Source organism: Onychostruthus taczanowskii, unplaced genomic scaffold (assembly GCF_017590055.1).
Source record: "Onychostruthus taczanowskii isolate IOZ18803 unplaced genomic scaffold, ASM1759005v1 scaffold110, whole genome shotgun sequence".
Taxonomy (NCBI): Eukaryota; Metazoa; Chordata; class Aves; order Passeriformes; family Passeridae; genus Onychostruthus; species Onychostruthus taczanowskii.
In genome coordinates this window covers 567,802-595,649 of record NW_024497630.1, presented here as the reverse complement: position 1 = coordinate 595,649, position 27,848 = coordinate 567,802, and the positions used below count along the sequence as shown (strand labels likewise).

At 54.3% G+C, this 27,848-nt stretch overlaps 1 protein-coding gene across 1 annotated transcript; it reads right to left on the bottom strand.

The window, feature by feature from the left end:
* Positions 1-448: 448 nt before the first annotated feature.
* Positions 449-26,574, bottom strand: ATP8B3 (ATPase phospholipid transporting 8B3). The gene is made up of 28 exons (XM_041422484.1): positions 26,391-26,574; positions 25,932-26,057; positions 21,604-21,678; positions 21,039-21,130; positions 18,899-19,012; positions 17,803-17,901; positions 17,330-17,391; positions 16,733-16,805; positions 16,574-16,644; positions 15,317-15,399; positions 13,939-14,097; positions 13,248-13,336; positions 12,295-12,488; positions 11,346-11,595; positions 9,729-9,852; positions 8,907-9,095; positions 8,381-8,493; positions 7,307-7,471; positions 6,905-7,016; positions 6,585-6,660; positions 6,050-6,188; positions 5,354-5,621; positions 4,664-4,887; positions 3,726-3,809; positions 3,130-3,369; positions 2,800-2,938; positions 2,435-2,565; positions 449-682 (listed from the first exon to the last, which is right to left on the bottom strand). The coding sequence occupies exons 1-28, from the start codon at positions 26,572-26,574 to the stop codon at positions 449-451; spliced, it is 3,909 nt and encodes a 1,302-aa protein (XP_041278418.1).
* Between the last annotated feature and the right edge of the window lie 1,274 nt (positions 26,575-27,848).

Below are 27,848 nucleotides of genomic sequence, written 5' to 3'. Positions count from 1 at the left end.
GGTGACAGTGGGCAGCTGGTCGCAGTGGTCAGTGAGCAATGTGGCAGTGGGTAGGGAGCCTTGTGGCAGCAGGCAGCTGGTGGCACTGGTCAGGGAGCATGGTGGCACTGATCAGGGAGGACGGAGGCACTGGTCAGGGAGCCTGGTGGCACTGGTCAGGGAGCCTGGTGGCACTGGTCAGGGAGCCTTGTGGCAGCAGGCAGCTGGTGGCACTGGTCAGGGAGCCTTGTGGCAGCAGGCAGCTGGTGGCACTGGTCAGGGAGCATGGTGGCAGCGGGCAGTGGCTGTCACAGCTGTACAGCTCTGCAATGCCACGTGCTCCCAGCGTGGGGGTCACAGAGCCCGCAGCAGGAGCCCCCCAGGCTGGGCCAGCCCCTCTGCAAGGCCACCAGACGGGATTCAAGGTGGCCCCTGGCAGGAGGGAAGCAGCCAGGTGTGCCCGGGACTGCTACACCGGGGGGCAGCGCGCGGAGGGCACAGCCGGGGTCCCCTGGGGGCGCAGGGCACCCGGGGCAGTGCCGTGGGTGGCCCTGGCACGCAGACTGTCCCCGCGGGTGATGAGGCCGGCGTAGCCCTCCTGGTGGGAGAAGGCGTAGCTGGAGCGGCGGAAGGAGCCGCGGGGGACGTGGGAGCGCAGCTCCACCGCGGGCTCTGGGTCCCGCCTGGCCTTCAGGTGGATCTTCTGCAAGGACATTGAGAGATCAGGGCTGGGGACATCTCCCTGGACAGCCCTCAGCCCAAGGGGGGACGTGAAGTGATGCCTTGTGAAGGCTGAGCTAGAACAGAGCTAAGGAGGCAGAGGCTGAGCAAGATGATGCTAGAACAGAGCTAGACAGAGCTGAAGAATAAAACAGGGATTTATTAAAAGGCCTCAATGGATCCACCTGGGGCAGCACAAGAGCCCAGGCAGGGCTGCACCCAAGATGAACCAAAATGGTCACAAAATGCACGAGCACTCACGGGGTCTCTCACTTTGATCAGTTCTGCTCCATTTGCACATTGGAGTTCATTGTCCAATTCCAGCCCCAGCCCATGCAGTCCCATCCTTCTTGTTTTTCTCTCTTCAGCCCACGCTGTTTGTGCTCTTGGGCCTGAGATTTGGAGCATTTATCCCTGGTCCCCAGCTAGAGCAGGAATTGTTTTGTCTCCCTGCTCTGTGCAGAGAGCTCACCATGCCCTGATATGAACCCAGACCCACACACCAAATCAGCACAGAATCTGAAAAAATAGGAAAGCTAAATCCTGAGGCATCAAAGGGAGCATAGGGGCACCTCCACCAAGGCACAGCTTGGCTCCTAGCTCTACAGTGACCTGATTTTCCATGGGGATTCTCCTAGGGATCTGCAAAGCTCGTGGAGCTATGGAGCACAGTGTCACACAGGCTGTGGACACCTTCCAGGCAAGCCCTCATCCCAAGGTGGGGCACACCCTAGGCAGAGGCACACCCTCCACTGATGCCTCGGGTTTGAGCTTTTCTATTTTTCAGATTCTGTGCTGCTTTAATGTGTGGGTCTGGGTCCATATCAGGGCATGGTGAGCTCTGTGCACAGAGCAGGGAGACAAAACAATTCCTGCTCTAGCTGGGGACCAGGGATAAATGATCCAAATCTCAGGCCCAAGAGCACAAACAATGTGGGCTGAAGAAAGAAAAACAAGCAGGATGGGACTGCATGGGCTGGAGCTGTAATTGGACAGTTAACTCCAAGATGCAAATGGAGCAGAGCTGATCAAAGTGAGAGAGCCCATGACCAGCTGTCCATTTTGTGACCATTTTGGTTCATCTTGGGTGCAGCCCTGGCTGGGCTTTTGTGCTGCCCAAGGTGGATCCATTGAGGCCTTTTGGGAAATCCCCACTTTATTCTTCAGTTCTGTCCAGACTCTGTTCAAGCTCAGCCTTCACAAGGCATCCTCACCAGGACAGGGTTTGGATCCCAGCTCCACCACAACCTCCTTCTCCATGATGGGATGAGGGACATGGGGACTCTCCCAGGGGGCTGCAAAGCTCACAAAGCTCTGGAACACAATCTCAACCCCTACTTCCACCTGGACTCTTTTGAAGGTACAACCCACAACCCCGGTGGGGGTTAGTTCCACCAAGGCTGGGGTGGCCCCAGGACCTGCACCAGGCCCCAGACCCTCCTGGGGAGTCCTATAGGACAATTACTTACTGCGACCAAAAGCAGACCCTCTTCAAGAGCTGGGTCAGCTGTCTTGGCCCAGACCAGGCTTGGCCATGGAGCAATTTTGGGAGAGGCCTCTGGAGTCAGAGTTGGTGCCAATGTCACGAGGGACCACCACGAGTGGGACCACCAAGGAGAGGTGACATGTCCCAGCACAACAGTCCAGGCTTCCCTGCAGAACCTCCCCTTGCTAACACCAATCCCAGACACCAGTGGGAAGCAGGACTTGCCCTGGCAGTGCCCCCAGCCCTCACCTGCTGGGTGGTGGCTCTGCCCAGGATGGCACGGACGGCGTGGACGGTGAGCGAGGGGATGGTGTTGACCACCAGGGACAGCAGGACCACGAGCAGGACATAGGGGTCAGTCAGGGCATTCCAGCTGGCATCTGTCAACACAGGTGTGGTGTTTGGGTAGGGAAGGTAGGGAGGGAACAGGGAACAAGTGCTGGGCCCCCAGCCAGGAAGGTGCTGCGGGCTCTAAAGAGGAGATGGCACCTAAACTGGAGTTAGAAGTCAAGGCAGAAGTTCAAGAATGAGGAGATGATCTGCAGGGTGGGAAACAGCTCCTAGCACCAAGGCCAGGGAAAGGAAGGGCCGAGTGGATCCCCAGGGCACCTCACCTGGGAAGCGGAAGATGGCAGGGGCTATCCTGTAGGCATCAACAGTCTGGGTCAGGAAGGAGAAGAGGCAAAAGAGGAGCAGGCTGACTGTGACCATCAGGAAGGACAGCACTGTCCAGTACTGAGTGTCCAGGACAATCTGTGGGGACAGAGCATGCAGTCTCCTGAGGGCCTTGGTGACCCTCTTCCATTCAGCTGCTTTGTCCAAATCCCTCCTCCATCCCAGAGAGATCATCCCCCAGCCATAAAGCTACTGGGGATAATGCCAGAGCCCAGGGACCCTAAAGATCTGCTGTGGGGCAGGATGAGCAAGAGCAGACCAGTGCTCACCTCCATGAGGACCGACAGCAACGCTGACAGGGCCACTGTGACAGAGAAGGACTCATAGTCACCCACAACCTTGGTGCCAACGTGGTCCTCAAAGGCCCAGAGTGTGATGTAGAAGCTGGCGAGGGAGGTGCCCACCCCGTGCAGGAGGGTGACACCAAAAACACGGTAATTGAAGAGCTCGTCCTGCTGCCCGACCACGTAGAGCTCAGGGAACTCCAGGCTCTTCTTGGCACTCACATCCTGTTGGGAGAGCATCCCAGAGGGGATGCAGGGATTGGGGGAGGGAGGGAATCCCAGAGGGGATGAAGGGATTGGGGGAGGGAGGGAATCCCAGAGGGGATGCAGGGATTGGGGGAGCAGGATGGGTCTGCCCCACCCCACACACCCTCTGGGAGAGCTGCAGTGGGTCCCTCTGCGCAGTGGCTCTGGGGTGGCTGGGGACAGGCACCCCAGGACTGAGGGTGAGCTCCAAATGCCCACCGAGCTGCCAGGGCCGTGTGTGGCACAAAGGGCTGTGGAGATGGGGCAGTGACTGCCAGGCTGGCTCCCACCTGCCCAGGGTGGCACAGGGCTGGGGGAGCCCGGGGAAGCCGTACCTGCTCCAAAAGGCCCACGGACAGCACGGGGTAGGCAGTGTAGAAAATATTGTAGAGTGCAAGGAACCAGCCCTCATACAGAGGCTAGAAGGGAACAGGGAGAAGCTGTGAGCTTGGAGGTGCTTTGGAAAGACTCATAAAGGAGGAACAGGCCCCAGGACACTCAGATCCAAACATGGAAATCCCTTTGGTCTTGCCCCACTCCCTGCATCAGCCCCACACTGTCTGTAGGGTCATGCTGCAGACAGAGATGGGGCTGGAGCTCCGTGTGCTGCTGGTCAAGTCACACTCAATGATGGCCCTTGGGGTCAAAGCTCCCATTTTGGAGGAAACCAGTTTAAACCCACATGGGATCCTGCATATGTCCAAGACTGAAGTGCAGCTCACAAGTGCGGAAGAGGTTTTACAGAGACTTCTGTGAGCCAGAGAGAAGTTTGATATGAGGATCCATGTTTACCCCTGAAAAAATTTTCTACCAAGGTCATTGACATAGAAACCAAGAAAGAAAGAAGGAGAAATAAGAGAAACCTGCAACTGTCTATCCAATAAGTACTTTGTGTGTCTTTCCTGACCAAGTGTAAACTTATGAGTCTTGTAAGGATGTATAAAAAGCATGCATGCTATAATAAAAATGGGTTTGAAGCCTTCTGAAAATGGAGTATTGCCTTGTATTGTGTCTGTCTCAACTATGACACAGAAGGAGATCCTGAATTTCCCCAGGGTGCTTTCCCAATCCAGCCAGGTAAAAGGCAGATAACCAGTTGTGCCTCAGTCAGAATTTGGACATGGCAAGGGAGAAAAGGGGACCAAGGTGGTGATGTGGACACGTGTCCTCCAGGCAACCCCAGGGATGATCCCTGCAGGGGATCCTGAGCAGGGGGGTCGTCACTGTGGTGCACAGACCTCCACAGGATGGATGTGACCCCTGCACCGCTCACCTGGGCCGTGAATCCGCTGTGGAAAGCGAACCACACCTGGGCCAGGAGGCCAGCGAAGGTCTTGTAGAAGAAGAACCGGAGGAACTTGCAGATGCGCAGGTAGTTCCAGCGGCCGTGGACCAGGAGCAGGCGCTGCAGGAAGGAGAACTGGGCCAGGGCGTAGTCACTGCACTGCACGGCCTGCAGCCCCTCCAGCCCGCTGATGCCCACCCCGATGTCCGCGGCTGCGGGTGGCAAACGCACACGGGGAGGTTTGGGGGAGCTGGGGGCTTGATGTCCCCGTGGGTTGCCCCCAGGAATGTGAATCCAGGGGCGACAGACAAAGGGAACCCCCTCTATCCCATGTCCTGGATATTCCAGGCGTGGTGTGAGAGCACAGCCCCGTGTCAGGGCTGCTGGGAGGGGCAGGGGTGGCTCTGCCAGCTGCCCACGTTGGGGTTTGAGGGTTCATCAAGGTTCATTCCAGGTGCCAAAAGCACGTGAGCCACCCTCACTTGTCTCGGGCTGGTCCCTGTCCTGTGCCTCTCGTTCCCCTCCCAGCACAGCAACGTGGGGAACAGGTTTTGGGCTTCCCCTCCCAGTTCCTCTCCCCAAAGGGGAGGGTGAGGTGGCAGAGATGGCACATGGGACACCACCATCACCAGTGGGACACACCAACAGAACCCCGACCTCCCCCTGCCCAAGCCTCACTTTTGATCATGTTGACATCATTGGCCCCGTCCCCGATGGCCAAGGTGACGGCCTTCTTGTGCTTCTTCACCAGCTGCACCATCAGGGCTTTCTGCTTGGGGGTCACCCTGCAGCAGATCACGGCCTGGCAGCTGCTGGCCAGGTCCACAAAGGCCTTCTCCACCAGAGCTCCCTGGTCCTGCGAGGCCTCAGCCCTGCCACAGCACAGCCACCGCCAAGGCCACCCCTTCTTCTCCTTCAGCACCTCTCCTGTGTGCAGGATTTTGTCCTTGGGGGAGAGCACACATGGCTGGGACCTCACCCATAGTCCTCAGAGCTCTCAGCTCCCCAGCAATGCTCTTAAATGCCCCAAAAGAGTGACTCTGGTTTTCCCCAAGCTCATCACAGAGTGGGTGCTGTGAACATGAGCCCAGTATGTCCCAGTGTGACCACGAGAGCTTGTGATCACCACCCAGCCCGTGTCACTCCAGAACACTGCGCAGCTTTGGCCAAAGCCCCTCAACACCAAATGCTCAGTGCAAGGTTGATCTCCTCTCCACCCTTCCTTCCCCAGCCCCAAATGGGCTTTTCCCACCTTTTGGGACAGGAGGAGCACCACGTCCTGCCCGTGCTGGTGCCACCCAGGACTCTGATACCACCAGGGCAGGAACAACCATCAGGCAGGGAGCAGAGAACAGCATCCAGGTGCCACCTTACCAGGAAGTCCCCGCTGATGATGATGGCTCTCTTGTGGCTCAGAGTCTCTGGGCACTGCTGGGAGAGGCGGCGGCTGCACGGGGCATCCCCACGGCCACTGAGGTTGTTGTTGCTCTCCCAGTAAGCCTGGAGGATCTCGCTGTGGGAGGAAGGGGGGTTGGATATGAGCTGGGGACATTGGGAATGCTGGTGAGGTCTTGGTCATCTCAAAGATAGGGAGATGAGACTGTGGTGGGAACAGGAGGAACAAAGAGGAGGTTCACTCATATCGGAAATCAGCCTGGTTTAGAGGCTGGAGAGAAGCTTAAACCCTTTCTGGGCAAAGCCTGCCAAGGAAGAGCATGGGATGGGAGGAGGAACAGGTGAGGAGGTCTGGAAAAGCATCAGATGAACACCATGGACATTCAGGCTGGCAAGGGAAGGAGAAGCTCCTCTGGCTGAGCCAAGCTCTGCCCACCCTGTCCCAGTTCCTCTGCCCTAGGGTGTCCTCAGCAGGGACAGCAATGTCCTGAGCCAGGAGGGGACGATTCCTCACCTGACCTCCTTCTCCTCCAGGATCTCCATGTCATCTGTCAGCAGCCTGCAGGCGTAGCCGATGTTCATCGCGGTCTCTGCAACACCCAGCTCTTAGTGGTCCATGGTGCTGCCGCCAGCCCTTGGCTCCAAGAGCCTTTGGTGGGCAGCAGATCCTTCCCCTGCCTCAGTTTCCCCTGGCAGGTGGGATGTGCTGCTATTGGAGAGTAAAGGGAGCAGCAGTACCAGTTCCTGCCCACTCCCAGTGGCCCTCCTCCTCTCTGGTCCTGGTCAGGGGAGAAGCTGAAATGTGTTGGGGGGTCTGGGGGTGCCTCCACTGACCTTGTTTGTCTCCTGTCAGCACCCACACTTTGATGTTGCCCAGTTTCAGCAGCTGGATGGTCTCAGGGACTCCATCTTGCAGCTTGTCCTCAATGGCTGTGGCCCCGAGCAGCTGGAGGGGGGTGACTTCGTGTCATGGCACAGGGCAGGGCAGGACACAGAGGTGGGAATCAACCCTGGATCCAACCAGCAGCCCTCGCTCGGGATGACACAACCTGACATCTACAGCCTGACACCCCAGTGTCCACTGGCACGTCACAAAATCACCCCTCGGGGGAAACTCCTCCTGTCCTGCCCCAGGGAATGGGCTGGACACTTCACTTCCTCATTCTGGAGAGCCAAACCCCACATGCCTGCCCTTGGGGGCACAGAGAGCTCCTCCTGACCCCAGCCCCGTCCCACCTGCAGGTTCTGCTCCATCTCCTCGTAGAGCCTGTCCAGCTCCTGGGCACGGTGGTGCAGCAGCACCGCGGCCTCGCGGTGCCTCCGGCTCCAGGCGCGGAACTCGGCCTCGCTCACCTCCCTGCTGGCCACGCACAGCGTCCTCAGCGTCTCCTCCGCAAAGCGCTGCAGGGACGAGACATCAGGACTCTCCTCCCGCCCCAGGAGATCGTGGGAAATTACATGAGAAGTAGAAAGTAAGGACAAATAGAACAATGGTCTGTGTATTAACACTTAGCTAGAATAGCTCCCTAAGCTACAGGAAAGTCTATCTGGTGAGATATTAGGAAATTCTAAGCTTAATAATGGAGCTCTGTGCTTGTATCTTAGGGTCTACAAGCAGGTATTGTATTCAAAATAAGCAAGCATTGTTTTAACCAAAGGTATATGTGCTTATAGTAGTTGGAAAGAACTATGTTTTAACCAAAGGTACATGTGCTTATAGTAGTTGGAAAGAACTACTGTCAATATGCTTTTGCTTTGTGTGATTGGTCAAAAAACTTCTAAAGTGAGTTGTAACATTGAGTTCTTAATCTGCTGCTGGGGATGCGAGCTGCTGGCATCTTCCCATTGTCATAACCATGTAATGAGACTGATGCTGGAAAATACAACAGCTTGAGAATTGTTCCCCAGCAGTCCCGTCCCATTGGTGATGTGTACATAGATCCCCAACCAGCAAGAGAGGGCCAGGAGACTCTCACAGGACCAGGGCATCACCCCAGGCCAGCCATGGGCAGAGCCAGAGACACTCCAGGACCTGGGCGTCTCTCTGCAGGCTCCAACTCCCTTCCCCCATCCTACAGCATCCCCACGAGCATCCCTGGATGCAGCTGGTCCATGCAGAACACCGAAGGTGGAATCCGTGCCCTCTTACCCCCTGTCCCACATGCAGGTGAGGCTCCTAGAGCAGAAGGCAGAACAAAAATCCCCAAGGCAGAGCGAGGAAGAGCAGCAGGGCAGGGACTGCAGGACCCCCAGCCCAAAGGCAGCAGGAGGCAGAGCAGTCCTGTCACCCCGGGCTGGGGTGGCACTCACGTCCAGAGCCCTCTCGGTGAGGGTCTCCTTGGGCCCTCGGCTCCGCAGCCTCTCCAGGATGACGGTGTCAGCACCCTTGGTGTAGAGCCGGATGGTGCCCTTGGGGTCTCGCACTGCCAGGGAGGGGAGGACACCTTAGGTCCCCTCAGAGATGGCTCCCCTGCATCACTGTCCCTGCACAGTGGCCACGCTGGCCCATGCTGGCCCCCAGAAGGCACCAGAGGGCTCGCTGGTGGTCTCCCACCTGTGGCCATGGGAAGCACAGGAATATCCCCAGATCTGCACCACCACGGGGCAGAATCAGGGACTGTCAGTTCCTCACACAACTCCTCTGAGCCCTGATTTACTTCCTCTCTCTTGGCTGCTCAAACTCTTCTTGGCTACCTTGACCAAGGTGACCAAACCCACAGGGATGACCAGGGTGACCCTCAGGAGCTAGCTGTGGCCACCTGCAGCCATGCCAGTGCCATCCCTTGTAGGGCTGAGCACAGAAGGGACCTGGGACAGCCCACCCCACCCCACTCACCCAGGACAGACATCCTCTTGCGGTCGCTGTTGAAGTCCAGCATGGCCAGCACCTCGTACGTCCTGGTCCTGCCCAGCTCCCTGATGGTGATGGAGTCCTGAGTCCGGCCCAGGAAGACATAGCCCAAGCTCCTGGCTGCCAACACCAGCGCTTCCTCATCTGGGGAGGCTGCCTGGTAAACCAGCTGGTCTGCAGGAGGGGAGGAGGATTACACACACACAGGTTCCCAGCAAACCCCACTGGGACAGCTGCAGTGCCCCATTCTTCCCCAGCTGTGACACCCTGAGCCTGAGCTGCCAGGCTGGGGAAGCCCAGTCCTGCTTGTCTCATCTGGAGAGGGACTGGGGACAAGGCCTGGAGGGACAGGACACAGGGAATGGCTGCCACTGCCAGAGGGCAGGGCTGGATGGGGCTTGGCAGGAATTGTTCCCTGGCAGGGTGGGCAGGCCCTGGCACAGGGTGCCCAGAGCAGCTGTGGCTGCCCCTGGATCCCTGGCCAGGCTGGCCAGGGCTTGGAGCAGCCTGGGACAGTGGGAGGTGTCCCTACCATGGCAGGGGTGGCACTGGGTGAGTTTTGAGGTCCCTCCCAACCTCAACCACTCTGGGATTCTATGACGCCTTTAGCTCATTGCCCAAGACAGGATTATTCCCCTTGTGCTTCTGTTCCCACCCATGAGCTCTAAAACTCCCCCAGACACAAATCCATGGTGCAGGGACAGTGGCATGAGCCACCCTTGTGCTCTCTCAGCCCACAGCTGAGCTTTGCTGGGCACTGCCCAACCCCACCACCGCCCCACAGCCCCGAGGGGCAGCTCAACCCACCGCCCCTGTCCTCCACCATGACGGTGTGGCAGAGGGCCAGCAGCCTCAGGAACTCTCTCAGCACCGGGTCATCGTCCCTCTGGGCAGCTTCCAGCAGCGTCACATCGCAAACGTCCGAATTCCGCTCCGCAGGGCGCTCCCGGCCCAGCCCCGAGCCCTGCAGGAGGCACGGGCAGGATGCAGGAGCCCGGTGGGACCAAGCACGGGGGTCTGTGTCCCCAGGGGCACCGGGATGTGACACAGTGGCACTCTGTGCTGTCCTTCTGTCTTAGGTTGGAAATGGGTATGTGTATTCTATTCCCATCTGTAAAAGCTTTGCTAGGGCTTTTTGACCTTCTTTTTTGCTTTTATCACTGTCCATTTGTCTCAAACACATGATACTTAACAGGGCTTCATGCTAAAGCTTGGGTCTGCCCTGCTCATGAAATGTCACTATTTAAGCATCATGATGGCTCCCAAAGTAAGCCAAGAGCTGGAGTAAGTACAGCAATGAGAAGAGGAAGGTCTTGGCAATTTTCAAGGCTTTATGGGGAAAACTGAGCAGAATCATTAAAAATAAGGGATTTTTAAATGCACAAAAAAGGTAAAAAAACCCAAAACCTCAAACAAACAAATAATTTTTTTTAAAAAACCAAAAAGCAAAGAGCAATTAAATATATTCACTCTAAATGAAGAGCTTAAGGACAATGATAATTTTATAATAAAATAAAAAATAAAAACTTCCACAAATAGAAAAAAATTTAATCTATAACCTTAAAAAAACTTTAATATGAAAAAAAATATACAAATATTAAACAAAAATCATTAACATATAGTTCTGTAATTATGAGTTAAAATACCTTAAATTAATTAAAACTTGTATTAATAAAATGATTAAAATTATTATTAAATATAATTATATTAAATAAAATAAAAATTAAAAATAAAAACTAAAACTAAAACTAAAAATTATAATAAAAACATATATAAACATATAACAAAAACACATTAAACAAAAATATCTACAGTACAACAAAATTAAATAAATATAATAAAATAATAAAATAAACCTCATAACAACTATCTATTAAATTAAAAAATTACACCTTTTCTTATAACAAAAAACTTATAACTACTTTAAACCATAACCAACTACTTACTCCTTTAAAATCTAACAACTTCTAAAACTAATATTTATCTAAACAATAAATGATTCTTAACCCAACAATAATCCCATTCCTTCATTAAAGACAACAACAGCCTTAGGCTGAAAGATGTTAGTGGGGGTGTGTATTCTGTTCCTATCTGTCAGGGCTGAGGCAGCTCTCTTCTGTCCATTGGGCAGTTTTTTCTTTATCTCTCCCACAGCCAACCCTCCCTCCAGGAGATCTCTGCTGTCCATGGCCACGGAGTGTCCCTGTTTTAATTTCAAAATGATAACAATTCAGAGGGAGGGGTTTACATTTTCCATTTCAGGGGAGGCCCCTGCCATCCTTAGCACACACCTGTCTTGTCAAACCAAAACACAATAATAAATGGCGCACCTGCAACGCCCCAAAAACATGGGGAATAAGACAAAGAGAATTCCTACCAACACCAATCCCCCTGTCCCAGGCACTCAGGAGGGGTGGAAAGAACCAGCTCCAGGTTCCCTGCAAACCAATCCCAGCCCAGGTTACCATAGATGGTCCCGTTGACACAGCATTTCTTGAAGCTCATGATGTTCTGGGTCAGGGTGCCCGTCTTGTCCGAGAAGATGTACTGGATCTGGCCCAGCTGGTCGCTGAGGCTGGTGCTCCTGGCCTCGGCTGGGATGTCCTTGGCACCATAATACATCTCCAGATCCCAGTTAATGAAACAGCTGTTCACCAGGTAGATGAATTCGAACCTAGGGAGTGCAGGAGGAGACAACAGGGAGAAGGAGGTGGTGTTCCTCACAGTCCAGGGTGCTGGGGGCCTGACACAGGAAGGAAAGGCAGGTGGACATCCCCACCTTGATCCTACTGCTCTGGGTTTGGGGGAGGCCAGAGGGTTTTCATCACCCACTGGGTCCCCTCTGGAACTGTGGCCTTTGCTGGCCAAATTCACAGGTCTGGAGGTCCAGTGAAGGGCCCAAAAGTTTGGAAACAGCTTTTTCCAGCATGAATTGTGATTGTTGGCTGCACAGAGCAGCTGTGCTCTTCTCCTCCCTGCTGCTGTCCATAGGAAACCCAGGAATATCTCAGATCCTGCTCCTAGGGAGCTGTACCTTCCTCAGAGCCATCCTCAGTCTGCCCATGATTCCCAATATCCCATCCATCCCTGCCCTCTGGCAGTGCAAGCCATTCCCTGTGTCCTGTCCCTCCATCCCTTCTCCCAAGACCCTTTTCAGCGATGCCCAGGGCTCACATCCCTGTTCTGCTTTTGCCCTGGGAAGATCTCAATCACATCCTTGGTGTTTGTAGGACACACATCCCCATCCACCCTTCCCCTCTGCTGGCTAAGGGAGCCCCTGGGAATGACCTGGGCCACACCTGGACCTTCATTTTGGGGCTGTGACCCCAGTTCCAGGTGAGGAGCGAGGGCAGGGCGGGTGCTGGGCCCTTACGTTATGTACATGGACATGGGGATGATGATGCTCAGGAGGATGGTGAAGCCCCAGAAGTTGAGGAAGGCCTGCTGGGCAGGGCTCGTGTGCTGGTAGAGGGCAGCCAGGTAGCTGTGCTTCTCCTGGAACGTCCTGGCCCAGAACCCAGAGGCCACGGCGAGGCCCAGGGATGTCACCAACAGCAGCAGGAAGATCTGGGGTGGGAAACCAGCATGAGAAGGTCCCAAGATGAGCAAGTCCCAGGATCACAGAGCCCACCAGAATATTTTCTAGAAGGCTCCAGGGAGAGCTCAGAGCCCCTTGCAGGGCCTGAAGGGGCTCCAGGAGAGCTGCAGAGGGACTGGGGACAAGGCCTGGAGGGACAGGACACAGGGAATGGCTGCCACTGCCAGAGGGCAGGGCTGGATGGGATCTTGGGCAGGAATTGTTCCCTGTGAGGGTGGGCAGGCCCTGGCACAGGGTGCCCAGAGCAGCTGTGGCTGCCCCTGGATCCCTGGCAGTGCCCAAGGCCAGGCTGGACATTGGGGCTTGGAGTGACCTGGGACAGTGGGAGGTGTCCCTGCCATGGCAGGGGGTGGCACTGGATGGGCTCTGAGGTCCCTTTCAACCCAAACGATTCTGGGATTCTCTGAACACGTTAAACACAAGATATTTTGGGGCAAATATTGAAAGATGATCCCTGGCAGTGCCCAAGGCCAGGCTGGACATTGGGGCTTGGAGTGACCTGGGACAGTGGGAGGTGTCCCTGCCATGGCAGGGGTGGCACTGGGTGGGCTTTAAGGTCCCTTTCAACCCAAACCATTGTGGGATTCTCTGAAAACGTTAAACACAAAATATTTTGGGCTAAATATTGAAAGATTAAGAAAAGCAGCACCACCCAAGCAAGAGGCCTCTCGTGAGGAGTCTTGTGAGCCACCCCAGGAGCAGAGCAGAGGTGTTGGTCCCACACCCACCACAATCACCAGCCGGTCCATCAGGTGGTCCAGCTTGGTTTTCTTCCTCTTGATTTTCCCAGAGTTCCTCATGATTTTGGAATCAAACCCTGGGCAGGAAACATTTCCAAAGTAAAAATGCAAGTCCCCAGAAGGTTCAGGTGCAGGTCAGTGAGGCTGCTTCCCTCCATGATGACACCTCCCCTCCCTTGAGGAGACCCTCCGTCCCTCAGTGTCCATGGAGCCATGGTTGCAGGCTCCAAAATGTGATGTTCACAGCAGCTCTCACCCCTCCCTCTCCCCGCAGCTCCCCACAGCCTGAGCTGGGTGGGTTGGATCTGGGATGAGTGGAAGTGTCCCAGGCCAGGTTGGACTTTGGGGCTTGGAGCAGCCTAGGACAGTGGAAGGTGTCCCTGCCATGGCAGGGCTGGCACTGGATGGGCTTTGAGGTCCCTCCCAACCCAAACCATTCTGATTCTCTGAACATGTTAAACCAAACACATTTTGGACCAAATATTGGTGCAGCTGGGGGATAACCCAGGATGAGGAGAGGTTTGGTACCGCCTCACCTCCCACCAGGACACACCGCGGCAGCTCCTCCACCCTGTGCCAGCTGGGAACGGCACCTGCCGCTGCTGGAAGAGCTCAGGCAGCTTAAACCCCCCGTGCTGCCGGGGCATTCCTGCCCTTCCCGGCCCGCAGGGACACTTGCCTGCGTAGAGCACAAAGCCGTAGCAGCGGGCGGTGTTGCGGACGCGGCAGCCCCGCAGCAGGATGCGCTCGGCATCCAGAGCGTGGCTGCGGCCCCGCCAGCACAGGGTGCCCGTGAAGGTGTGCATGCGGCTGTTGGGCTCCTCGCACGTCACTCGCCCTGGTGGGGTGCACAATTTAGGTTATTTGGTTGTTCTCTTGCACTGGGTGGTTGGGAATTTGCACAGAGTGGTTTTATATTGCACTTTATAGCTTATGCTGCATCACGTGGTTTGTTTCCCTTTCCCCCATCTCATGGTCTGTCCCCCACCCACCCCAGTACCCCTGGTGGTCTCTCCCCTGGGTTACCTCTCCCCTCACACTCCTCACTGGTGTCCCATCGGCTGTGGACCTCTCCCTCTGTCCCCATCCCGGGGTATAAAAGTCCCCTGCCACCAGGGAACGCTCTCTTTCTCCCATGGCTTTGTCCACCTGCTGTGTCTCTTGGAATAAAGGAGAACATTTCCCACGTGGAGAAGAGCGCTTCTCAATCTTTCACCTCCATCTATGAATTATGGTGTGGGCAAGGGTCTATAGCTAGCCAGAGTGAACCCCCATGATATCTCATCACCCTGGCACAGGGAAGAGCAGGGCGCAGGGAGAGCCTTGCTCCCCTCTCAGCCCCATCAGTCCCCCCCAAAGAAGGGTGCTCGGGTGTGAGAAATGGATTTGTAATGGTAAAAATGTAGGTTATTAGTGTTAAAGGTATTAGCAGCGTTGTGTGGCAAAAGGTAACAGGCTGAAAAGGTTATAAAGTATTATAAAATGAAAAATTATAAAAATGTATCGTTTTTTATGAAGCATTATAACCATCTCTTATGTCTCACTCTTCATCGAGACTGATAATGGAATAAAATCTTTTCAAACGCCTCTCAGTTACGCTGTCTGTAAAAAGCTGAGAATAATCCAACACTTGGGGCCACTCAGGGAGATCCAGGGATTGTCAGGGCATCTCTAGGTGGGATTTGGATGGCTCAGATTAAGCCTAAGGGAGGTGCTGGGAGGTTGGGCAGTGCAGGAACCTCACTGGAGAAGGTACAAACTCAACCCCCTTCATCCCCAAGGCCTTGGAGAGGGGAATTCTGCTCCCTGTGGAGGAGCAGCAGGGGCTGAGCTCAGGTTTGGGCACCAAGAGCTTGGTTCCAGTGGGAAAATCAAGATCCAGGGCAGGGGGAAAGTGCCCAGCCCTGATGGATCCATCTCAGAAGTGATGGGATGTGCCTCCCCACAAGGCCTTTGGCTGCCTCTTGCTGGACTGATGGGGAGCAGAGAATTCCCAAGGCTGAGTCCATCCCATCCCAGTGGGATTGGCCATGTCCCTCCGCAGGCAGCAGACTCACCATCAAAGGCAGCCATGCTCTCCTCACTCTGCAGCTCCTGGTGGGTGACCAGAAGGGCCTGTCTGAACTTCAGGTTGGTTTCCCTGTGAGCAGGAGCCAGGGAAAGGAAAATAAAACAACCCTGTGGGGTGACAGAGCTGTTCATCCTCCTGTCAGGCCCACAGGACAGAGACAGGTCATTAATTATCAGCTAATTACACAAGTGGTGGCAGTGACATGCCAGAGAGGGACCTGTTGTGCCACACATGCAGGAAGAGCCCTGGCCCAGGGACCCTGCCCTTAAATCATCCTGCACAGGGAGGATGGGTGGGAGGGAGCTGGGAGATGGAGACACCAGCCTTAGGTGCCAGGGGCTCTGTAGGACCCACACCAGAGCTTCTGGACTTCCACTTTCAAAATTTGTGGGTTAAATCTGCATTTCCGGGGTGTCTGCAGGTTTGGGTTTTGGAGGTTCTCCCACATCCTGTGGTTTCCACTGAACCCTCCCAGCGCTGGGGGGTCCCCAAGACCAGGGTTTTTTAAGGTTTTCTGTTCTGTTTTGGTGTGCAGCTTTTAGCTTTATATTAAGGATATATATAGGGTATATGGTATATAGATAGATATAGATATATCTCCTATATATCCTATATATATCCTATATATCCTATATATATATAGGATATATATATATATATCTCCTATCTATATATCCTATATATAGGATATAGGATTTATACTAGGATCTTTTCACAGCATGGTGAAGACAAAACAATTCTATTCTAGCTGGAGACTCAGGGACAATCCCTTCAACCTTCAGGCCCAAAGCACAAACAACGTGAAAAGAGGAGGGCAGGCAAGCAAGCAAGGAGGATGAAACTTCATCATTTGAAGTTGTTAATTGGACAGTTAACTCCTGCATGCAAATGGACTAAAACTTACAAAAATGAGAAATCTTGTGACCAAGCCCTTTTTGCTTCCATCTTGGAGCCATCCAGGCAGAACCACAACTGTGGCTCTGGCACTGCCAGGGTGTGGCCTTGGAAGGCACGACAATAAATCCACTTTATTCCTCTGAACTCTGTCCAGCCTCTGTTCCAGCTCCTTAAGGCATCACCCCCACAGCCAGAGGGTCCCTGTCCCTGTCCCTGTCCCTGTCCCTGTCCCTGTCCCTGTCCCTGTCCCTGTCCCTGTCCCTGTCCCTGTCCCTGTCCCTGTCCCTGTCCCTGTCCCTGTCCCTGTCCCTGTCCCTGTCCCTGTCCCTTCCTGTCCTGTCCTCACCCATCAATGTCAGCGGTCTCCACGTAGCACAGGCTGCTGGGCTCGGAGCTGCACAGCAGGAGCAGGTCAGCCTTGAGGAGCAGAAAAGGGGGAGAGCAGCTGGGTGAGCCCCTGGTCACCGGTGTCCCCAGGGCACAGCCAGCTCTGGTCCCCCCTCACCGGGACGACGCTGTCCTTGCGCAGCCGCACGATGTCCCCGACGCAGATGTCGCGCCACTCCTGCCAGCAGAACCTGCGGGGGACGCAGGGGACAGCTTTGTGTCCCTGCAGAGCAGTGGGACTGGGGGCTGGGGCTGTTTCAGCCCCTGCCTGTCCCGAATTCCTGCAGGATTTGGGTCTCCAGGTTCTTGTGCCACCTCCAGAGGGCTGAGCACCGAGGGTGGCACAGGAGCCGTGTGTCACATCCATGTCCCTGTCCCCACACCCTGAGCACAGCTGGGAATAGCTCATCTTTCCCTGGAGCAGTGCTGGGCAGGGACACAGCTCCGTGGACTGGATCTAATGGCCTGGAGGAATTCTGTGGCCAAGGAAAGCCTCCCCCAGCATATCTCAGCAAACTGGGGCATTTTTAAACCCGCTGCCCATGCCTGGAACATCACCAATCCTACAGGAGGACCGGTGGCAGGTTTTGGGAGGTGGCAGGAGCTTGCAGAGCCCAGGACAGTCCCACCAAGCCCCTCCTCAGCTGCTCAAGGGCTCTCACTCCAGCTGCTCCATGGCGTTCCGGGGTGTGGCACAGCCCCCCGAGCCCCTCACCTCCTGCCAGCCAGGATCTCACAGGGCCTGCTGTTGATGCTCCTGTCACTGCGGTGACGGCCCTGCACAGGACAGACAGAGAGGCCAGGGCATGGGAACGGGAATGCCAGGCTGTGGTGTTCCACAGAAACACCCCCCTGATGCCACCACCTCCCTCCTCACTCCAGAGCTGTGTTCCGAGCCATGGGAAGGTTTGTTCTGGTGAATAAATGGGCTGAATTCCCCCCAGGTGTTTCTGGACACCCAGCTGGCACTCCAGCCCGTGGTCAAGCTATTAAAGGTGACAGAAATGAGGGTTTGGACCCCAAGGGAAGCGGCCAGGGGGTCACATCTTTCCCGAGGGAAAACAAAACCACGTGTGGATGTGGTGGAGGAGGTGATCCCTCAGGACTGAGGGGTGGCAGCAGCCCCTGAGCCCAGCTCTGAGCAAAGGGCCCCTCCCTGCCCATGTCCCCAGGGCCACCCCCACTCACAATGTCATCGATGAGGTCTCGCAGCCCCCGGATGATGAGGAGGCAGCTCAGGGGGAAGAGCAGAGTGTACCAGGGCAGCGTGGAGATCTCGGGGAAAGTCTGGAGAACGAGGATTGTACAGCACTGACACAGCTCCTGTCCCACCCTGGGGCACTTGAGGTGACTCCCTGGCTCCCAAACCAGCGCCCGAGGGTGGCAGGAACCCATCTCAGCATCACCAAATCAACATCTCTGCTACAGACACCTCTTTTGCTGGGTTTTCACCTCTTTTTGAGGTGTGAAATGCTCCTGGGTCTCTGACTTTGGAGGGATGAATTTCTGTTTTGGTGTGATCAATGTGACCTTCACCTCCATGCAGACCCAAACAATTTTATAGAATCAAGGAAAGATTTGGGTTGGGAGGGACCTTGCAGCCCATCCAGTGCCACCCCTGCCATGGCAGGGACACCTTCCACTGTCCCAGGCTGCTCCAAGCCCTGTCCAGCCTGGCCTTGGGCACTGCCAGGGATCCAGGGGCAGCCACAGCTGCTCTGGGCACCCTGTGCCAGCACCTGCCCACCCTGCTAGGGAACAATTCCAGGGAACAATCCCATCCATCCCTGTGTCCTGTCCCTCCAGGCCTTGTCCCCAGTCCCTCTGCAGCTCTCCTGGAGCCCCTTCAGGCCCTGCAAGGGGCTCTGAGCTCTCCCTGGAGCCTTCTCTTGTCCAGGTGAGCACCCCCAGCTCTGCCAGCCTGGCTCCATGGCAGAGGGGCTCCAGGGTTAGAAGTTAAACTAAAGCACAGAGGGGAAAGGAGAAGAAGAAAGAGAACTGAAAGAAGAAATCAAAAATTTGGAGGAGAGAAATAAAACCAGAAGAGGGGCTCCCAGCTGGAGGCCTGGAGCATCTCTGGCCTGGCTCCAGCAGCCACACGTCCTCCTGCTGCTGGGAGGCTTTAATTTAAATTAACCCCACTGAACGGGGCTTCAACCCCTCAGCGCTCCTCACAGACAGCCGGGAGCACAGAAAAGCTCCCGGGGAACCTTTCAGGCCGAATTCCCTGCCATTTTCCCTGCAGAGAGCCCTCCCTGGCACACAGCCGGGGTGCCCGGCCCACCTGCAGGAGGATGACGAAGACGAAGTAGACGTTGGCCATGCGATGGAACTGCTCGTAGAGGTTCAGGGGCAGGAAGGTGAGCACGTTGTACTTGGCTGTCCTGATGGCATTGCCCTGCGGGACAGGGGCACGGGGATCAGGGACACGCTCTGCCGTGCCAGAACATTCTGCTCTTCTGAGGATCCCCACAGCACAAGAGACGCCTTAAAAAGTTATCAAGGCCGTGAGGGAAAATGTGGATTTCTAAAATAATAATAACAATAGTAATAATAGTAATAATAGTAATAATAGTAATAATAGTTATTATTATTATTATTATTATTATTATTACTACAATAATAATTATTATAATAATATAAATATAAATATAAATAAATATAAAATAAATAAAAATAAATAAATATAATATAAATAAAATAAATATAAATAATAATTATTATTAATATTAATGTTGATATTGATATTGATATTGATATTGATATCATCATCAACATAAGTATTATCACAATTATCATTATTATTATAATCCATAAATCACATATTAAATATTTATTATTAATACACTTTGTTCATTATTTACTATTATTTTTAATTTCTATTATTTCCATTATATAATTTATTAATTTTTATTACTTATAATTTAATTTATTAATAATAAATATTATTTTAATGAAAATCTTTTAAAATATTTTATTTTAATAATATTGTATATTTTATATTATTAGTAATACCTTTAAATTGAAATATATTATTTTATTTTATATTATTTTATTTTAATAATATAATATTGTATATATTCATTATTAATTTTTATTATTATTTCATATGTTTTTATTTTAATATTTTATTATTACATTATTTCTATATTATATTTATTTATAATTAATTTTATTGTTATTTTTTATATATTTTAAGTTTTAATATATAATTTTATTTTAATATTATTTTAAATTTTAATATTATTGTTTTAAAAATATGCTATTTTAATAATTTTTTTGTCCCTCACATGGGGCACCACTAATGTTGAGTTTTTATTTTCTTTTCCTGTTTTGGTTAGCGTTGGGATTGAAAGTGTTTGAGATGGTATTTTGTGTTCAGATTTCAATGTTCATTATTTTTGATCTATAGTTTTACAAGCTCTGAGTTTTAGTATTTTACTAACAAGGTACAAATGGCTTTGTATCTATTTTTATAAGGTTTTTTAAAGAAAAACTATTTAATTAAGAAATTACAAATTATTTTTACTTCTAACTTAATAAATAATTACTTATGTCTTTAATGTGGACTTTAATTATAAAATACAACCTAAACTTATGAAGAAGAAGGTGAAGAAGGATTAGTTTTTGCTTTAAAATTTTCATTTTGTTTTATATATATTACTATATTTTAAAACTTTAAACTAACTTTTCTACTATTAAACACTTAATTAAACTACACACTTATAATTTTAATTTTATTATTTAACTTTGGAAGCCTTTTTATGGCTTTAGGTTAAATGTAGTGGTTTTGGGGGTTTAATGTTTGTGTGCACAGAAAGTTTAAAATTCTCAGCATTTAAGGTCTGACAGGAAAACAGGAATTTGTCAGATCCGAGGGCAGCTTAAAATTCAGAACAAAACCGTTTGCTGCTGGGTTTGTTCCCCATGTGGGCCACTCAGCAAGAGTTGGGCTCTTGGATTCCTGTGGGTCCCTTCCAGCTCAGAATATTCCGTGATTCTGACCCTGATCTAAAGCCCAGCTCACTGACCTCCATGTTATTTAGCTGAAAAAAATATTTTAAAAGAGTAAAATAAAATAAAATAAAATATTTTTTTAAATTTTAAAAATAAGATAAAATAAAAATAATAAAAATAAGATAATAAAAATAAAATAAGATAAAATGAAATGAAATAAACTAAACTAAACTAAAATAAAAGTAAAATAAAATGAAGGGAAGGGAAGGGAAGGGAAGGCAAGGCAAGGCAAGGCAAGGCAAGGCAAGGCAAGGCAAGGCAAGGCAAGGCAAGGCAAGGCAAGGCAAGGCAAGGCAAGGCAAGGCAAGGCAAGGCAAGGCAAGGCAAGGCAAGGCAAGGCAAGGCAAGGCAAGGCAAGGCAAGGCAAGGCAAGGCAAGGCAAGGCTCCCCAGGGCACCCTGGCTCACCGAGTATTTCCTCTTGCTCAGGCAGAAGGCGAATCTCTTCCTGACCTGCCTGTGGTAGCTGCGGTCGTTGGCCCTCACCTCCCAGGTGAACGCTGGAAAACCAAGGGGACATCCCCAGCTCCAGGGGAGCCAGGCCAGCCACAGGGAGCAGGGGTGGCCGCTGCTGGGGTGGCTTCCCAGGGCACGGGACCTTGAGAGCTGCAGGCACAGCTGGGTCTCAGGGTCCGTGACAGGGGACAGAACATTCCAGAGCTGCAGGAGTGCTGCCCACGCCTCCCCCGAGCCTCAGGGTCGCCCCTTGGGCTCAGGCTTTGGCTCACAGCGGGCTCAGGCCCTGCAGGGTGAGCCCCCAGCCTTTGGGTTCTGCTCGTTCCTCTCCCAGCTCCGTTTTTGCCATCCCAGTGCAGACCCTGCAAGCAGGGAGCATCCCAGCCCTGCTCCCAGCACCTGCCCCTGCTCACCCCAGATCTTCTTCCCCATTCCACACCCGTGTCCCACACTCAGCTTCCTCATAAACCATCTGAAAGCAGGGAAAATCCCCAAACCACACCCTTGTCACACTGACCTGGCAGCTGCTGCTTCCCACGTGGGCAGCCTGCGGCCGGGTCCTGCTCAGCCATGCTGGCACCGCTGCCAGGCCCTGGGGACAAGGACAGCCACAGGGCTGTGAAACTGAGCAAGGACAGCGGGGTCCAGCTGGGATGCTCCGGCTCCATCTCCCCGAGGCTCCAGGACAGGAATGTCCCCTGGGAGGGACGTTCTCCCATCAGCCTTCGCCCATCCCAGCTCCCTGTGACAGCTCCAAGACATTTTTGCCCTCTGGGGAAGTTACAGGAATCACTGAAGTCCTTGGTGAGGAGCTGGAGCTCTCCCTGGCCTGCCACCCCAGCCCAGCTCCATCGTGCTGGGGGAGCAGCCACCTCCATCAATGACAAGATTTCCCTCATGCTTGGTGGCCCCGTGGCCTTCCTGCAGGGATGGTAGGGAAGATTAATTAATGTTTGTGAAGAGCTTTGTGATCCTCACATGAAAGGAGGCAGTGAGGGATAAAGCATTAATTACCTTATTATTAAATAATCCCACCAGAAGTCAGCCCCTGCCCTGATTTCTTATCTCACTCCTTTGATCACATTTCCATTCTTTTACCCAAAGTATGAACTTCCCTCTTGCTCCTCGTGGGTATTGGTTTGTTCCAACACCTCACAGATGCCACTGGCTGGGCATCCTCATTCCAGGTCAAAGACATTCAAACACCTGCAGACAAGAGCTTGCCCAGAAGAAGCTTTGACCCACAAAATCCTCCTTTACCACCCAGGACTTGGTGCTGTCCCTGTCCTTGGATCCTAAATGACACCCCTGAGCTCAGCACACACAATCCCAGAATGGTTTGGGTGGGGAGGGATCTTAAAGCTCATCCAACTCCACTCCCTGGCGTGGGACACCTTCCACCATCCCAGGGTGCTCCAAACCCAGCCTGGCCTGGGACACTCCCAGGGATCCAGGGGCAGCCCCAGATGTTGCTTTCTTTGTTTTCACAAAGAAAAAGGAGGAAGGAAGGGTGTCAGGGAGCTGCTGGGGGGGTGGGACACTCCCAAAGGCTCCGACTCCCATTTGTCCCACAGGCGAGGGGCAGCAGGAAGAGCAGGTGGACACCTGCAGGGATGGGATCTCTCCCACACAGAAATCCCTCAGAAGCCCCTCGGTGCTCAGACTGGCTGTGACCGCTGAGTTTAGGCAAAGTAGGATTGACACAGAGCAATGCCAGCCTCCCCTTCCTCCCTGCTGTGCCCCCTCGTGTCCTTGTCCTGGGGGCTGCCAGCTGGGCACAGCTCCCTGCAGACACACAGGTCTGATCCCAGGGACAAAGGAGGACAAAAACACCCTCACAGCTCTCCATGTAACTCCTCAACACGACAGTTCCACAGAAATAACGGCAGCAGAACTCACCAAAAGGCCACGGTTAAAGTGTGGAAAATGTGGACATAAAACAAAATATTGCCCAGAGTCTGTGGAAAAAGTGGCAGCGCCGAATCTGCCCAAGGTGCAGAAAAAGGAGACACTTTGCAAATCAGTGCTATTCCAAATGTGACACAGATGGAAATCTTTTACTGTGAAAAGCGTTTCACAGACAGTGAAACCACTGTGCAAGGATACAAGTGTTAGTGATGATTCAAGTACCCAAAATGTCTCTGAAGACAGAGCATTTGGGGAACTTCAATCAGGTCTTATCTGCAGGGTCATCAGCTGATCCCCAATGACTCAGAGTTTTGGGGATTGCTGGCAGTGAGCTTGTAGCCTCTGTATTTCTGTTTTCTATAGGTAACATTAATAAATAGTGACTGCTGTTAATATTGCATAAATGTTTAAAAAATATCATCTTAACTCTTCAAACACTCGCTGCTAATATATTGATTGTATAACGTGGATCACTGATTTTTGTGATAAGAATTATTTATAAGGCATTGTTATAGTATTTACATCTGGCTTTCATATGTTTTACTGTCTCTTTGTGTGCAAAGGGACAAAGGAGGGACAGCAGAGCCTCCGTCCCCTGCTCCTGGCAAGCACTGCCCTCTCTCCTCCTGCCAGGGATGGACTCCCCTGGCACTGGGATGTGGGGGATCCCCTCAGAGACCATAAACAGGCCAAGGAACACTGGCCCAGGGGAGGCAGCTGCTCCACAGGGAAAATCCTACAGGAGACAAGACAAACCTAGGGGATGGAGAACACTGAGTCAGCTGCTCACAAACCCTGATCCCACCCCTGGCAGTGCCCAAGGCCAGGCTGGGCAGGGCTGGGAGCAGCCTGGGACAGTGGGAGGTGTCCCTGCCATGGCAGGGGTGGCACTGGATGGGCTTTAAGGTCCTTCCCAACCCATTCTAAGGTCCCAACCAGGGGTGGCACCCAGGGCAAGCCCTGAGCCTCAGCTTCAGCCAAGCTCCCCAGGTTCAGGTGGGGAAGTCCAGAGCCAGGACTGCAAAGGGGACAAAGGCTAAGGTGGGACACAGCCCATCCACTGGGGTGAGACAGCTCCAAGGCCAAGCTGCAGCCAGACCCACCTTGGGGGCTTGGTCAAGATCTGAGCCCTGGCTGAGCTTCCCGAGCCCAGGGTGATGGGTGGGGGGTCCCAGGGGGCTGCTCAGGGCCAGAAACCCTGGTTGTGCCCTCGGGGCTCTGATCAGTGGCTCAAAGCATCCCCTGCCCTCCCTCCTCGCTCCAGGACACCGATATTTAGGGTGAGGCTGATGGTGAGAAATGCCAAGGCGTTTTCCTGGGCTCTCTGCTTCCAGACCAGCCTGCCCTGAGTTCCACACTGGAATTCCGGGGTTTGTTTGTGGTTATCCTGGTCCCCTCATGCTCAGGATCAGGCCTGAAGCTGCTGATCCATCATGTCCCCACCGTGCTGGCATCTCTGAGCCCCTCTGTGCCCGGTCAGGATCACCAGGATGCCCAACCAGGCTCCACTCAGCAGCTCCAAGCATCCCTGTGTCCCAAACAAAAGCACAGCTTGTTCAGCACCTGCAGCTGGCACAGGCAGGACACTCCATGGGGCTGAGTGCCCAAGGAGGTATCCAAGAAATCTCGGTTCCAAGAAAGCTCTTGACAAACGTCACTCACCAGCTCAGTAATTAGAGATAAAAACTGCGCTTTGGGGAGGCGGGAACAGGCTGGAATCGGTGCCAGGGCTCCCTGCCAGCCCCAGCCACACCGGGGACAGCCTGGACAGCCGAACCCTGCTCTGGCCCCAGCCCGGGGCTCCCTGGGGGGCCAGGGAGCGCTAGCGATGGCAAGGGCACAGGACATGCCGTGCCCGCTGCCCCACACCTCAGCGAGCCCAGCAGTGCGTTCTTACCCCAGGGGATGTTCCCAAAATCCCCCCCTGGGATGGAGCCGCGTTCTGCCCGGCCCCGCGGGCCTGTCCCATCCCGGGAGTGTTCTTAAAGCATCCCCGCGCTGCTGCCGGGGCTAAGGAGCCCCAAAGCAGAGTTTTCTCACCCCAGAAGAGCCGCCCCGGGCTCCCGCAGGTTCGCGGGGCTGAGCAGAGCCCGGCTTGAGGGAGCGCCGGGCACGGCGCCACCGGGGCTCGGCGCAGGCTGCTGAAACCCGCCGAGATTTATGTCCCTGCCTGCTCCGAGCGCTGCCACGGGAATTCTGAGGAGGTTTTGTTCCTGAAATCACCGGCTCAGCGCCGAGCTCCGTGCAGGAGCTGTGTGAGAGCGCTGGGAGCGCCCGGCCGGGCAGTGCCCACAGCTGGGGGTTCGCGGTGCCCTCTGTGCCCTCCTGCTCCTTCCCACGCAGAAACCGGAGGCGACAGGACCAGCCTTGGTCCCTTCCCGGGCTGGCACACGGCCCCGTCACCCCTCCCGCGGGTGCTGCTGTTGTTTTTCTGACCCCAGTGTCCCACTGGGACCGCAGCCAGAGCCACCCCGGGGTGTCCCCACCGCCAGCTCCGCTCCGGCATCGCCCCCGGCCCGGCCCGTGTCACCCATCACGACAGGCGACAGTGACAGCGGCCCGGGCCGGGCTGAGCGGGTGGGTGGCTGTCACCTCCCGGCCCCGGCACGCCGGAAACGCCCCCGCGCTCGGCCGGGCGGATCATCAGAGCCTCTCCGGGGTTATTTCCCCAGCTCCCAGGACGTGCCCGAGCCGTGAGTTTCCCTCCGCTCGCCCCATTTTCCAGCCGCTTGGATGTGGTTTGGGGTGCAAAGGCGGCTCCGCCGTCCCCAAACGCTGCTCCGTGCCCGGCGGCATCGGCCGGGGGCTGCCCCGGCACCCCGCTCCTCCCGGGGAGAGATGGGGCTCCCCCGCGACCCCAGGGACCTGCCAGCCGTGTCCCCCCGCTGTCCGGGCCCTGGATGTCACCGTGCCACGCTCCCCTCGGGGTCCCCGTACCTGCCCCGATGCCACCGCGCTCCTGCGGCTCCGCCGCCACCGGGACTGCTGCCACCGTGCTGCCACTGTCCTGCCACCGTGCTGCCACCTTCCTGCCACCCCTGCTGCCACCGTGCTGCCACCGTCCTGCCCCACGCGGGACCTGGGGACAGCCCATGCCACACCCCCGCGGGCCCTGCCCGCCTCCCCCGCTGCCCTCCCTGCCCGGGTTTATTGTCCCGTTCAAACCGAGCCGAGCCGCGCTCCCGTGGGCCTGTCCGGGCTCCGGGACTCGGTGACACGGTCCGGGTGTCCCTGCCACCGTCCCAGTGGAGAGGCGGGTGGATCCCAGGGCAGGCTGGGCACGGGGCGGGTTTGGGCAGCCCCGGGGCTGGACTGGTGTCGCTGGGGTTCCCCGGTCCCCCCCGAGCCCCCCGGGTGTGGCAGCAGCTCGGGGGGGCTGGGCCGTGCCCTGGGCACCGAGGAAGGAGGGAGGAGGGGACAGAGAGGAAGAGGAGGCCGAAGGCACAAAGGAGCCACTCCGGGCACCGCGACTGCGAGCCCAGCTGGGGACAGAGGCCACCTCGTTAGTGACGGCAGCTAATGAGGCCAGAGCCGGTGTCCGCCCCGCTCTCATCCTGCACACCCGCAGTGGTCCCGCCATCGCCGTCATCACGTTAATTACTGCCTGCAATTAACGCGGGGACCCGGAGGCGATCACCCAGCGCCAGCCCCGCAGCCCATAAAGCATTTAGTGCACAGCCGGGAGCGGCTCCTGCTCTGTCCCTGTGTCCCCACGTCCCCATTGGTGTCCCCACACATGTCCCTGTGTCCCTGTCCCCTCATCCACATGTGCAACCTTGTACACGAACTTTGCAATGTCAAAATAACAGTCCTAAACAAAACAACAACCCTCCTGAACGTTTGACCGAAAATTTGAGTAAAAATTTAGAAGCCCCAACTCCAAACCAAAAAACTGTTATATGAATGGCTTACATCATTACTGAACATACTCCCTTAAAACAAAATAACAGCACCCTACAAAGAGTTTCTATTCAACAAAATAACAACCCTCCATGCCAAGCATGCACAGCACCACAAACACGATTTTATAACCATCAAAACTACCAACTTCCCACTACAGCAGCCCCTCTAACCACTTCTGTTATTACAAAGAAAAAGAAATAAAAAAGCTTCTATACAGAAACACAAACAAAAAACCCAAATCTACAGCAAACAACTCACACATGTCCCCATGTCCCCATATGTGTCCTCATGGGCCTGTGTCCCCATACTTGTTCCCACACATCCCCTTGTTCCCACACATATCCCCATGTCCCTGTGTCCCTATACATGTCCCGATGTCCCCACATGTGTCCCTCCCTCCCTCCCTCCGTCCCTCGGGCTGGGTTTGGAGCAAGGACAGGGACTTCCAGGTCCCACTCCTGTGTCCCGGCAGGCCACCGGGCGGGTGGCTTTGGGCACCCGGGAACGAGAACGGCCGAGGTCACCCTGGCAACAGAGGCCAGTGAAGATGACATTTTCCCAATCAATCGCCCTGTGCAATTAGCGGGCACCCCCCCTCCCTTCCAGTGTAATTAAGTGAGCGCCGGGAGGCCGGGGCAGAGGGTGTCCCTGGGGCGCCGCGGTGGCTGTCCTGGTGTGTCCCCTCCCCAGGCACAGCAGGGTTTGTCCCCGTGTGTCCCCTCCCCAGGCACAGCAGGGTTTGTCCCCGTGTGTCCCCTCCCCAGGCACCGCGGGGTTTGTCCCCGTGTGTCCCCCCCGGGAGCTGCCCCTGGCAGCCCCTGCGCTCCCAGGGAAGGGTTAAACCTCCGGGCCAGGCTTTCCCCTCTCCTCGAGCCGCTCCAGGTGCCCCGTTCCGAGCGGCCGAGCGGCTACAAAGCCCCGTTTGTTCGGAAATACTAATGTAATACTAAT